This window comes from Heloderma suspectum, chromosome 3 (genome assembly GCF_057233095.1).
Source record: "Heloderma suspectum isolate Gila_16-S chromosome 3, 16-S_ref, whole genome shotgun sequence".
Lineage (NCBI taxonomy): Eukaryota > Metazoa > Chordata > Lepidosauria > Squamata > Helodermatidae > Heloderma > Heloderma suspectum.
Window position 1 is genome coordinate 84,916,244 of NC_139460.1, and position 12,458 is coordinate 84,928,701.

At 45.8% G+C, this 12,458-nt stretch overlaps 1 protein-coding gene across 1 annotated transcript in view; it reads left to right on the top strand.

Annotated features, from left to right (window-relative positions):
* The first annotated feature begins 3,200 nt into the window (after positions 1 to 3,200).
* HUNK (hormonally up-regulated Neu-associated kinase) overlaps positions 3,201 to 12,458 on the top strand; it is an 88,087-nt gene continuing 78,829 nt past the window's right edge. Inside the window, exon 1 of the mRNA XM_084841715.1 lies at positions 3,201 to 3,995. Coding sequence (XP_084697841.1) covers positions 3,741 to 3,995 — 255 coding nt within the window. The 5' untranslated portion in view covers positions 3,201 to 3,740. The remainder of the gene's footprint in view (positions 3,996 to 12,458) is intronic.

Below are 12,458 nucleotides of genomic sequence, written 5' to 3' on the forward strand. Positions count from 1 at the left end.
ATGGCAGAAAGCAAAGAAGATCTAAAGAGCCTCTTGTTGAGGGTGAAAGTGGAGAGTGCAAAAGCTGGTTTGAAACTCAACATTAAAAAAACGAAGATCATGGCATTTGGCCCCATCACTTCCTGGCATATGGAAGGGGAAGAAATGGAAGCAGTGACAGATTTTATTTTCTTGGGCTCCAAGATCACTGCAGATGGTGACTGTAGCCATGAAATTAAAGGACACTTGCTCCTTGGGAGGAAAGCTATGGCAAACCTAGACGGCATAGTAAGAAGCAGAGACATCACCTTGCCGACAAAGATTCGTATAATCAAAGCTATGGTTTTCCCAGTAGCAACGTATGGCTGTGAGAGCTGGACTATAAGGAAGTCTGAGTGCCGAAGAATTGATGCCTTCGAACTCTGGTGCTGGAGAAGACTCTTACAAGTCCCCTGGACTGCAAGGTAGTTGAGAGCCAGTGTAGTGTAGTGGTGAGAGTGACGGACTGGGAGCCGGGAGATCTGGGTTCTAGTCCCCACTTGGCCATGGAAGCTCACTGGGTGACTTTGGGCCAGTCACAGACTCTCAGCCCAACCTACCTCACAGGGTTGTTGTTGTGAGGATACAACGGTGAGGAGGAGGATAATGTAAGCCGCCTTGAGTTCCTTGCGAGAGGGAGAAAGGCGGGGTATAAATGCAATAAATAAATAAATAAATAAATAAATAAGGAGCTCAAATCAGTCCATCCTAAAGGAAATAAATCCTGAGTGCTCATTGGAAGGACAGATACTGAAGCTGAAGCTCAAATATTTTGGCCGCCTAATGCGAAGAGAAACGTCACTGGAAAAGACCCTGATGCTGGGAAAGATTGAAGGCAAAAGGAGAAGGGGATGGCAGAGGATGAGATGGCTAGATGGCATCACCGATGCAATGAATATGAATTTGAGCACACTCCAGGAGAGAGCGAAGGACAGGAAGGCCTAGCGTGCTATGGTCCATGGGGTCACGAAGAGTCAGACACGACTTAACAACTGAACAACAACAAATAGAGCTTTTCCATCTTTGGCTGCAAAGTACATAATCAATCTGATTTCGATATTGACCATCTGGTGATGTCCATGTGTAGGGTCACCTCTTGTGCTGCTGGAAAAGAGTGTTTGCTATGATCAGCATGTTCTCTTGGCAAAACTCTATTAGCCTTTGTCCTGCTTCATTTTGTACACCAAGGCCATGCTTGCCTGTTATCCCAGTTATGTCTTGACTTCCTCCTTTAGCATTCCAATCACCTATGATGAAGAGGACATCTTTTTTTGGTGTTAGTTCTAGAAGGTGTTGTAGGACTTCATAGAACTGATCAGCCTCAGCTTCTTCGGCCTCAGTGGTTGGGGCATAGACTTGAATTACTGTGATGTTGAATGGTTTGCCTTGGATTCGTACTGAGATCATTCTATCGTTTTTGAGATTGTACCCCCAGTACTGCGTTTCCCACCCTTTTGTTGACTATGAGTGTTACTCCATTTCTTCTAAGGGATTCTTGCCCACAGTAGTAGATATGATGGTCACCTGAATTAAATTCGCCCATGCCTGTCCATTTTAGTTCGCTGATTCCCAAGATGTCAATGTTCAATCTTGCCATCTCATGCTTGACCACCTCCAGCTTACATTCATTGATCTTACATTCCAGGTTCCTAAACAATATTCTTTACAGCATTGGACTTTCTTTTCACCACCAGACACATCCACAGCTGAGTGTCCTTTTGACTTTGGCCCAGCCGCTTCACTCTTTCTGGCGCTACTTGGAAATTCCCTCTGCTCTTCCCCAGTAGTATATTGGACACCTTCCGGCTTGAGGGGCTCATTTTCCAGCGTCATATCTTTTGGCCTTGTGATACGTTCCATGGGGTTTTCTTGGCAAGAATACTGGAGTGGGTTGCCATTTCCTTCTCCAGTGGAAGTGGATGTCACATGAGCCTAGGTCAAAAGCTTTGCTTAAGATTTGTAAGGTATAATTCCCTGAACTAAACTAGCTACTTCAGCAAAGATGGTGTCTGCAGGGAGCTTTATGGTATTGCTCCAGATTCTACTTGTGTTAGTTAACTATGAAATTATTCAGTTCTTCTAGCATCCATACACACACAAGTTCATGAATATTTCACGCTGAGATGTTATAAAGCCTCTTATGGGAGCCATTGCATACCTAAGTGTTTCTAACTGCCTCCATGTAGCAGCTGTAACGTTTGAATCCGCCTTTAGGATCATGCAACTGGGTGGAAATTTGCAGTCTGTATATGCCCTTCTGGGACCATTGATATTCTTCATGAGTTTGCCTAGCACAAACTTGTTCTGACTCAATTTCCCAACTATTCATATTCTCCATAGTTTTATTTATATCAGAAAGTTATACTACAGAATAGAGGGTTTTAAGATTCGGAATAAAGGAAGCCGTTTTAATGACTTGTAAAGCTGCCTTGGGGAATTGGTAAAAACAAAATGTTGAGAACATAAAATGGAGGCTTACAGCTGTAAATAAAAATAATGTATAATAAAAGGCGAGGCTTTTCTTCAAGCTGCCAAGGTAACCACATTTTCAGTTTCAGTCCCTTAACAACAGAAAGGAGAGGTGGGGAGCATTTATGCTTTTATTGGCAGAGCTGTCACGATCTGAGCTCTGGAGCACATTTCATCAGCAAAGGAGTGAACGTGAAGTGAAATGCTTTTAAGCACAAAAGGTGCGGAAAAAAACAGCATTAAAATATTCTCAGGGAAGGAATAAAAGATAGCTTGAGAAAAATAAAACAAGCTTTGCTCACGCAGAGCGCCTGTCACTCCATGAGTGTCCTCATTATAGAGATACACCATCTTCGTGAATTTAAGTTGTCTTATTTTAAAACTCTCTGCAAGGGGGGCTTCTTTTGGCTTTAGTTTAAAAAACGAGGTAATGGGGAGATAGAGCTAAACGAATTTCTAAAGGATCACGGCTGTTGTCGAGTTTTTGTTTTTTTTTCATTACATCTGTTCCAAACAGAGTGATCGGATTAAATTACTGCAAATTCAGACTGAATGAAGCTTTTCTCCCCTCCCCCCCTCCTGACCCCTCCCCGCAGCATAGTGGGAAAGGGAGCTGGAAGCAACAGCAACAGGGGGAAGAGAAGCAGTTAGGCACAGTGCAAGAGGGAGGGGGAAAGTGATCGACAGATCCAATGAGGAGAAGGCAGCCAACTGGCTCCCTCGGAGACTGAAGACAACTGATCTGCAGGAGCTGGCTCAGGCTCCCTCTTCAACGTGATGCACCGCCTCGGCCTCGTAGCCTTGCCGCTCGCCTTCGCTGGTTGCAGAGCTTCGCTGCTGCCGCCGCCGCCGCCGCGAGCCCAGTTGCTAGCGGCGTGGCGATCGTGCTAGTTTCCCGCAGGGCAGCGGGCTCTTTGCGCGACATTCTTTCATTGAGAGGCGAAGCGCCTCAGTCAGCCGCTGCCGCCGTCGGGTCCCCACGTGGACTCGTGGGTGCTGATCACATTGGCAGGCTGGTGCTGCAGACCGCAGGTTGGGGAGTAGCAGCAGCGACAGCGGAGGCTCGGGAAAGACAGAGAAAGAGCGAGCGAGCGAGCGAGAGAGAGACAAGAGCGAGGCGGGATTTGCAGAAGCCCCTTGGCGCGGCGGCGGCTCAGCGAAGGTCCCGGTTGCAGGAACGACGAAAAGGGAAGGCGCACCGCGCACCAGGCTTTGCATCGGGGCGCAACACTAGCAGCAGCAGGAGCAGCAGGATGCCGGCGGCGGCTGGCGACGGGCTCCTCAGCGAGCCCCCTCTGGCGAGCTTCGGCGACGACGAGCCCACCACGCCTCCCCTCAGCCCGGAGGGGACTTTCCTGGCCGCTTGGGTCAACGCGTCCGCGTCCCGGGAGCGCCTCCGCGAGTTCCAGCACACCAAGCGCGTGGGCAACTACCTGATCGGCAGGAAGCTGGGCGAGGGGTCCTTTGCCAAAGTGCGCGAGGGGCTGCACGTTGTGACCGGAGAAAAGGTACCTCCCCTCACCCCCCTCGGTCAGCTCCGCTTCCCGCGCTCCTGCGGCCATCCTCTGCCCCGGGACAGTCTCCCGCCAAGTGACCCAGGGCAGGCTTTGTTACGCTGCGCGGGCCCCCACATTCGCCTGTCCCCCCGCGCGCCCTTTTTTCGACGGAGGCGGAGTGCTTCGGGCACTCGCCTCCTTCGCGCCTGCCTACGTCCGCCTCGCTGCTCGGCCCTGCCGCCGCCCCTCCCGCGAACGGGACTGGGTCTCCGTTCCGCACCTTGCCCAACCAGCTCTCCGCTGAGTGAAGCTGGAGGGGCCGCAGGTCAGTGGTAGCGCGCCTGCTTTCCATGCGCAAAGCTCTCAGGTTCTGTCCCCAGCATCTCCAGGTAGCGGCTGGGAAAGGCTCGTGTCAGAAAGCTTGGCGAGCTGCGGGTCTAGACAGTATTGGGCTGGATGGACCAAGGGCCTGACTCAGTATAAGGCTGCGCCCGGGCGGCTCGCCCCCACTAGCCCTCTGCCGTGTTGTGCCGCCAGCCGCCTCGGTGCATCTACGAGCCGCTTCCTAAATCCCGGCAGCACTTCGTCCCTAGGCGGCGCAGTTCGCCACTTCCCCTCTCGCCAGAGGTTTCTTCCAACCTCTCTTCGGGTGCTTCGATTGAGGGCTCCTAACGCGAACACTCAAAAAGCATTGTGCAGCAGTTCCGTCTTTCCTTTTTTAACTGGTTTTTTTCTAGTAAGAAAAAAGAGGCAGGAGAAGTGGTGAGAAATCACGGGAGGTTGAAAATTGAAGGCTGCACCACAGCCCATAACATTTTGTATTTGAGGCAGGGCAGTTGCAGGAAAAAAGCCTCATCTGGAACCCCCTTTAATTTACCTTTTCGGTGCTTCCAGACAGAGGGCTTCTAATGCTACCAAAATATATTGTGCAGCAATTCCATCTTTTCCTTCATTGCGGGGGGAGGGGGGTACTTCCAAACGAGGCCTTTATTGTGCAGTTGCCCTGCCTGAAACATGGACTTTTATGAGGGGTCCCGATGGCACTGTCTTCCATTTGTAACCCTCCCATGTTTTCCCACTGCTTTTTGTGTCTTCTTGCTTTTTTTTACCACAAAAATTCCTTCAAGGAGGGAGAGATGGAACAGCTGCAGAGTGCCTTTGGATTGGTAGTGCTAGGAGCTGTCTCTGGAAGCACCTTTTGTGAAAAGAAAAAAGATGGAAGAAGCGGTGGGAAAACATGGGAGAGTTACATGTGGAAGATGTTGACATCTGGACCCCCACCCCCAGTACTGTGAATGAGGCAGGGGATTGCATCATAAAAGCCTTGTCTGGAACCACCCGTTGTACCAGAAAAGGGTGAAAGCTGCACAGAACCAAGACATCCCCCCACCCCACCCCATTCGTCTGATGGCAGAGAAAAGAACCTGGACCTGAATTAGAAAGCAAAACTAAGCCACAGGGTGGGATGAGAGTTCCACCCAAGAAGGAACACCTGACCTGAGAAGTGCTTCCAGGCTGACAGTTCCTAGTGCTGCTTACTAGTCAAAAGGCACTGGATAATTATGCTGTCTTTCCCTCTTTGACAGATTTTTTTCTGGTACGAAAAAAGACAGAAGCAACATATGGGAGAGATACAAATGGAAGACCCCCCCCTGTAAAATTTCATGAATGAAGCAGTATGATTTTACAATAAAAGCCTCCTCAGGAAGCACCCCCAGCCACCAAAGACAGAAAATAAATAAATAGGGAAAACCCTATACAGGTCTGCTTAGAAGTAAGTCCTATTGAGTTCAGCAGGGCTAACCCTGAGTAAGTGGTGTAGGATTACAGCCAAAATGAACTTCCAGAGCGGTAGCCCTGTTAGTCTGTTGCAATCCAGTTGGGCAGCAATCCAGTGCCCACGTACCTGAGAGTACATCCCATTGAATCCAGTGGGACTCAGTATAGGATTGATTGTACTAAGACAGTTTTTTTTGTTACTTTAAAGACTAATAGTGCAATCCTTTGCATGTTTCCTCAAACTGCAGTTTTACACTTAGTTGAGAAGCCCCATTGAACACAATGGGATTTACTGCTCAGTAAATATACATAGGATTGCACTGCACCTGATTTATTACAACACAATGGGGCATTTTATTAGATAAATCATCCACAGCTTATGCTGTAATAAAACTGTTAGTCTTTAAGGTTCCACAGAATTAAATCAAATTTTAAAAGTTCAAATACAGAGAGGAAAGTGTGGATGTTGCAAAAATAGGTGTCTGTGCTTGTGCAATCATGCTCCAACAACAGTCACGGTAGGAGTAAATATTTCAGTTGGAAAAAGTATTGCATTTGCCCAGATACAGAATATAAAGCATTCAGTACTGGGAAAATGCAATATCCCTACAAAAGAACTCTGCATAACAAATAAGTAACAGCTGCATTGAACCAAAAAATCTTATAATTTGGGAAGGTCCTTTGTACTGGCAATATTGAGTGGGTGCTCAGTTTATAGAAACACATGACTGTTTTTGTTGTTGTTGATATCAGTATGCTGTTTAAAGATGGGGTAGCTAATAATTTGCAACAGTTTTGTTCTTTGCTGCTTGTCAGTTGGAAACTGACCTTGGTTTTTGATCCTGTTCTTGATCCTGTTGAAAACATGCAGATTTGCTCACAACTGTATGACTCAAATAACAGTGTTCAAGCCACTTACTCTGAGATAGTAGCGCAAGGGAAGTCAATAGGGCCATTCTAGGACAACTCTGAAATAAGTGATATTAAGATTACAATCCCAGAACAATGTGTGATAATACTTGAACAGTCATATTGGATTCTTGGGTAATTATGATGTGTAACCCAATTACACACCACAAGAATGATCCTGCTGGTTCATTAGCTTAAAGTGCTAATATTTTTGTGATTTGTTCTCTCTTTCTCTCTCAGTCACTCTCTCCCAATCTCTCTTGTGACTTTAAGGCCACATTCCTGTGAGTTTAAGCCCTAGGCCCTATCTCCAAGTACTCCAGATCATGTTGGGAGAAAGCCAACCTGGCCTCAATTATACACACCCTAGTTGCATCCAGACTAGACTACTGTAATGCTGTCTACGTGTGGCTGCCTTTAAACACTGTGCAGAAACTCTCAACCGGTGCAGATCACAACTGCCTGGATATTTGTGGGGACCAGGCACTCTGTTACACGTATTCTGTGCCAGTTTCATTGGTTGCCTGTTAATTTTCAGGTCTGATTTAAAGTGCTAGTCTTGACCTTTAAAAATCTAAATGGTTTGGCCCCCTTAGTGGTTTCCTTCAAGAGGACCTTACATTTTCCCCCAGTCCTCCTTTTAGCGAAGACTCTACTGACTCAATATTTTCCCTGCTGCTGTTTTTAAATTGCTTTCAATTTTAATGTCTTGCTTTTAATTGTTTGGATATATTATTTTATTATACATTGTAAGTTGCCTTATGAGGGTTCTCCCTAAAAGGTGGGGTATTTATTAGATAATGAATGTACATAATGTTATCAGGTGATCTTAAATCCATTAATTTTTGCATAGGACTGGCTTGTAAGACTGCACTTCTGTGTACATTACCAGGAAGTAAGCTACACTGACCCTAGTAAATCTGCACACTATCTGGCTTTAGTTTGCTTTTGTAACCAATATTAATCTCAATTTAGCAAAAATAGTTACTTTGCAGTTTCTCTCATGAAGAGTTCTATTTCATTTGAAGATTCACTAACAGTACAATCCTATACATATCTACCCAGAAGTAAGTCCCATTGAGTTCAGTGGGGCTTACTCTCAGGTAAGTGTGTGGAGGATTGCAGCCTTATTTTACTTAACAGATGCTGGTACAATAAAAATCATCTATTTATTTTGTACCTCATGCAACCTGATCTGGTGTATGTTTAACCAAAAGTAAATCCCACTGGTCTAAATGAAGTTTACTCCAAAGTAAGTATGCAGAGGATTATATAAGTGCAAGTAATGAGTTGTTATTTCATATCTGATACACAGACTGTATCATCTGGTGCTGTGTTTGTACAAAGTTAGGTCATGGCCTTTTAGCTGTTATCAGGAGAGTTGTGAAAGCAGAGGTTAAACAATGATGAAAGCAACCTCTTGGGGACAGGAAGAGAAGAAAGTGTGGTGTTGTTTGAAGAACATGAAGCTTAGTTGTTACTGTAGAGAAATGTTTAACAACTAGGGCAGCAATGTTTAGTTGACACGTTTATCAGATTAATCAGTTTAAGATACGATTGACTAAAATGGTCAGTTAATCTCCAATTAAACAGAGTAGATTAAAAAAATATTTTTTATTATGAATACTTATACAAACTGGAAATGGCAAGCACCATCTCAGAAGCGGCATTCCCTTCTCTGTGACAGATAAAGGATGTCTACTCCATCTTCTAAAAACAAAGAAAGTATGTTTTCCCCCTAGGGCTATTGGTTTTTTCTCATATGCAAATTAATGCAGATTTAATGAATTAAGTAACTAATTGACTAAATCTCATACAATTAATCAACTGAGATTTCTTTAATTGGGTGACAGTTCTATTAGCTGATTTACAACAGGGAACTGGATTAGGACTGAGTAAATTAAACCTTGTCAGCGATTGTTGGTATGGTACAGGCACTTTTGTTCTTTCTTGTGCCTCTTTGTTTTTCTATTTCTTTCTTTCCTAAATGAATTGGCTTCATCAGTCCAGCTGACTTGGAGTGAATGGGACTTGAATTGTTGGAATGGCTTGAAGAAGATGAGGGTAAAAGTGCTTGTACAGTGCTGTCCAAACAGGATGCAATGTTATGACCTCTGTCATTGATACTCCTGTTACGTGAATAATAAAAATAGGCAGTAGTAGCCATAATTTGGAGTTTTAAAACGCTCAAACAAAGCAGTACTTCTTTTCACATCCGTGCAACTTTGTTTTCAGAACACACAGATGCTGTCATCTGTATACAGAAGACTCTGTGGCTGATAAGAGAGAACACACACACACATCAGAGTGCTGTGTGCTCCTTCTTGGGATGTTGTGTTTATTTTAGTCTGCTAACAGTATTCCTTCCAGCACCCCGAATGAGAAAGCCAAACCCAGACTTACTTCAAATTGATTGATTTACTGCATTGATATACTGCGTTTCTGCCAAAGCACCTGAGGTGGTTTATAGTTAAAAATAATGGCATTACTATCTAAGAAACATGATACAAAAAGAAAATATTGGGGAGAAAAAGGAAGAAATTAGCATCTCCTTCATAGACACGGTTCACACATAACAGCAATTCATGGGTTGTTTAATCCATTAATTGTCGGGGCTGCACAGGAGTGAGAGGGTATGCGTATTGCCTTCTGCCTGTCACTGCTTCCGCTTTGCATCTGGATGGTTAAAACTCTGGGTTGTTTCTCCCTGAACAACCCAGAGCTCCCTGAACAACCCAGAGTTCTGGGTTTGCATGTCATGGAAACAACGCAGGAACGTCCCTGGATTGTTTTGTTACACGGGTGCAAAGTGGAAGTTACGAGTGAGTGGGAGGCAGCTCACTCACGCCCATGCGACTCCAACAGTTCATAAATTAAACGATCCATGCACATAATAACAGCACGTAATAACAGTTCGTGGGTTAAACAACCCATGAATTGTTATTACATGCAAACCAGGTCATAGTGTTACATAATGAAGTTACATAATAGCTTACTTTATGGGTTATCCATGTGAAGGGGGTTCTGTGTCTCGAAGGGGCAGCTGGGCCGCGTAGCTCCCTGGCCTCACCTTCCAGTATCAACACTTGCACGCAGATGTCTGAATAAGGGAATCCTACACTTATAGCACTTTATATGCATAAGCTATCCTGTGATCTGGAACTGTGAGCAATTGGGGTTCCAGATCATGTAGAAGCCAACACATATAGTCCAGGTTCAGACAATCATGCGGGGGGGAGCCATCATGTCTTCTCCCCCCACCCCTGCATGTGCTGCATGCGTGCCTGTTGTCTTCATAATTACCCACACTGCAGCGCAGGTTGGCGTGTCATCCAGATCTGGCATATGTGGCGCAGCAGGGGTGGCTTTGTATCCAGCCTACAACCCACAGCTTGCAGTAGGGGTTGTGGGGGAGTCCGAAGATACCCCTGCCACACTGTGTACCGGGTTTGGATGACATGCCAACCCGCGCTGCAGTATGGGTAAATATGTAAACAATGGGTGCATGCACAAGAGGCAAGAGGAAAAGCCAAGATGGCTTCTTTTCCCCTTGCGATAGTCTGAACACCCTCATACAGCTCTAAGTGCATAAGCTTCTGCTATTCAGATGTCCACATGCTACATAGGTGTCAGAGGCAGGCCCTGTCCCACAGCCATCCTGCCCCTTCAACACAGGGAGCCCCCATCATTAGTCAGGGGGCTAATGATTGTTGACAAGAGCAGGAACCAAATGCCAGTTGATCCCAGTCAAGACAACAGAGAGGGCCTCACTATCATGCCTCTCCCTCTGGAGCAGCCAGACCACTGATGAAGGCAATTCTGGGAAGGGAGGAGCCAAATGGCAGAAGATGTATAATTTATAATTTGGAGAATTAAACTACAGCTGGCAGTATAAGGCACTGGACCCATTTCAGTCTGGTTTCAGGCCAGGGTATGGCACTGAAACGGCCTTGGTTGCTCTGACCGATGACCTACTCTGGGTGAAAGATAGGGGGAGTGCTACCCTGTTGATCTTCTTGGATCTCTTAGTGGCTTTTGATACCATGGATCATGGTATCTTACTGGATCGGCACTGCAAGGTGGGAGATGGGGGCACTGTGTTGCAGCGGTTCCGCTTCTACCTGCAGGGCCAATTCCAGAGAGTGGTATTGGGGGATTGCTACTCCACCCCATGGCTATTAAGCTGTGGGGTGCCACAAAGTTCTGTTCTATCCCCAATGCTGTTCAACATCTATATGAAGCCGTTGGGTGAGGTCATTAGGAGTTTTGGGGTGGGGTGTCACCAGTATGCTGATGATGCTCAGCTCTACTTCTCCTTGCCATTGGAGTCAGATGAGGCAGTGAAGGTGCTGGACCAGTGCTTGGAGGCTGTAATGGGCTGGATGAGAGCCAATAAATAAGCTAAATGCTGACAAGATGGAAGCTCTGTGGATTGGTGGTTCCTGACTCCAGGAATTGGGTAGGTGACCTGTACTGGATGGGGTTGCACTCCCCCTGAAGGAGCAGGTGCATAACCTGGGAGTACTCCTAGATACATCCCTGTCACTGGAGCCCCAGGTGGACTCCGTGGTCCAGAGTACTTGGGACCAGCTTCAGCTGCTCTGCCAGCTATGGCCTTTCCTGGACAGGGATAACCTAGCCACAGTAGTACATGCACTGGTAACTTCCCGATTAGACTACTGCAGTGCACTTTACATGGGGCTGCCCTTGAAGATGACTCGTAAGCTGCAGCTAGTGCAAAATGCAGCAGCTAGACTGCTGACTGGAACATCTCATCAAAATCATATAACACCAGTTTTAAAGGAATTGCACTGGCTGCCAATACGCTTCCAGTCGGAATTCAAGGTTTTGGTGATGACATTTAAAGCCCTAAGCAGCTTGGAGCCACAATATTTGAGGGAGCACCTATCCCCATATATGCTTGCCTGAGGACTGAGATCTGTTGGAGGGGCTGTCCTCTGCATCCCACCAGTGCGAGACATACACTATGGTGGGACATGGGAGAGGGCCTTCTCTGCTGTGGCACCCCGGTTGTGGAACACCCTCCCCTTGGATGCCTGATTGGCACAAACATTTTGGCGCCAAATAAAAATATAGCTTTCTACCAAAGTCTTTGAGGGCTAAATGCATTCCCTAAAGTAGCACAGTTTTAAATTTTAGATTTTTAACTATTGTTTTAGATTTTAATTGGTATTAGCTTGTTTAATGTTTAATATGTTTTTAACTGTTTAAATTATTTTTATACTGCTTAAATTGATTTTATCTGTACACCTCCCAGAGATCTTAAGGATATAGGGTGGGATAAAAATGTTTTAAATAAATAAATAATAATAAATTATGGCTAGACTGCCAAAGCTGTTCATGTGACATCTGCCTTAACTTTAATTTCTTTTGCCGTGTCACTTAGGTTGTGTTCTGAGTAGATACACATACATTTCAAACTCCGTAACCTTGATCAGAGATAAGAGTGGGGTTTCCTTACACAGAGCTGGAGGGAGAAGGGTGGGGCCGCAGAAGTTTGCAGCCTGGATGGGGAACCTCTAAGGGCCAGATCTAAGCTTTCCCTGACAGGGCTCCTGTGTCTAGAATTTCTACCTGTCATGCAACAGATAAAACAGATCCCATTTCTCCCAATGTAGGGATGAGGAAAGTTGAACCTGTCGAATTAATGTTGACACACAGCTGTCAAAGGCACAGAAGCCCTGAGAAACAATGGGTGAGGGCTCTGCTTCAGAGTCGGAAAGAAACCAAAAACTATTTAATTGGGCTTTTCAACTGCTAACAGCC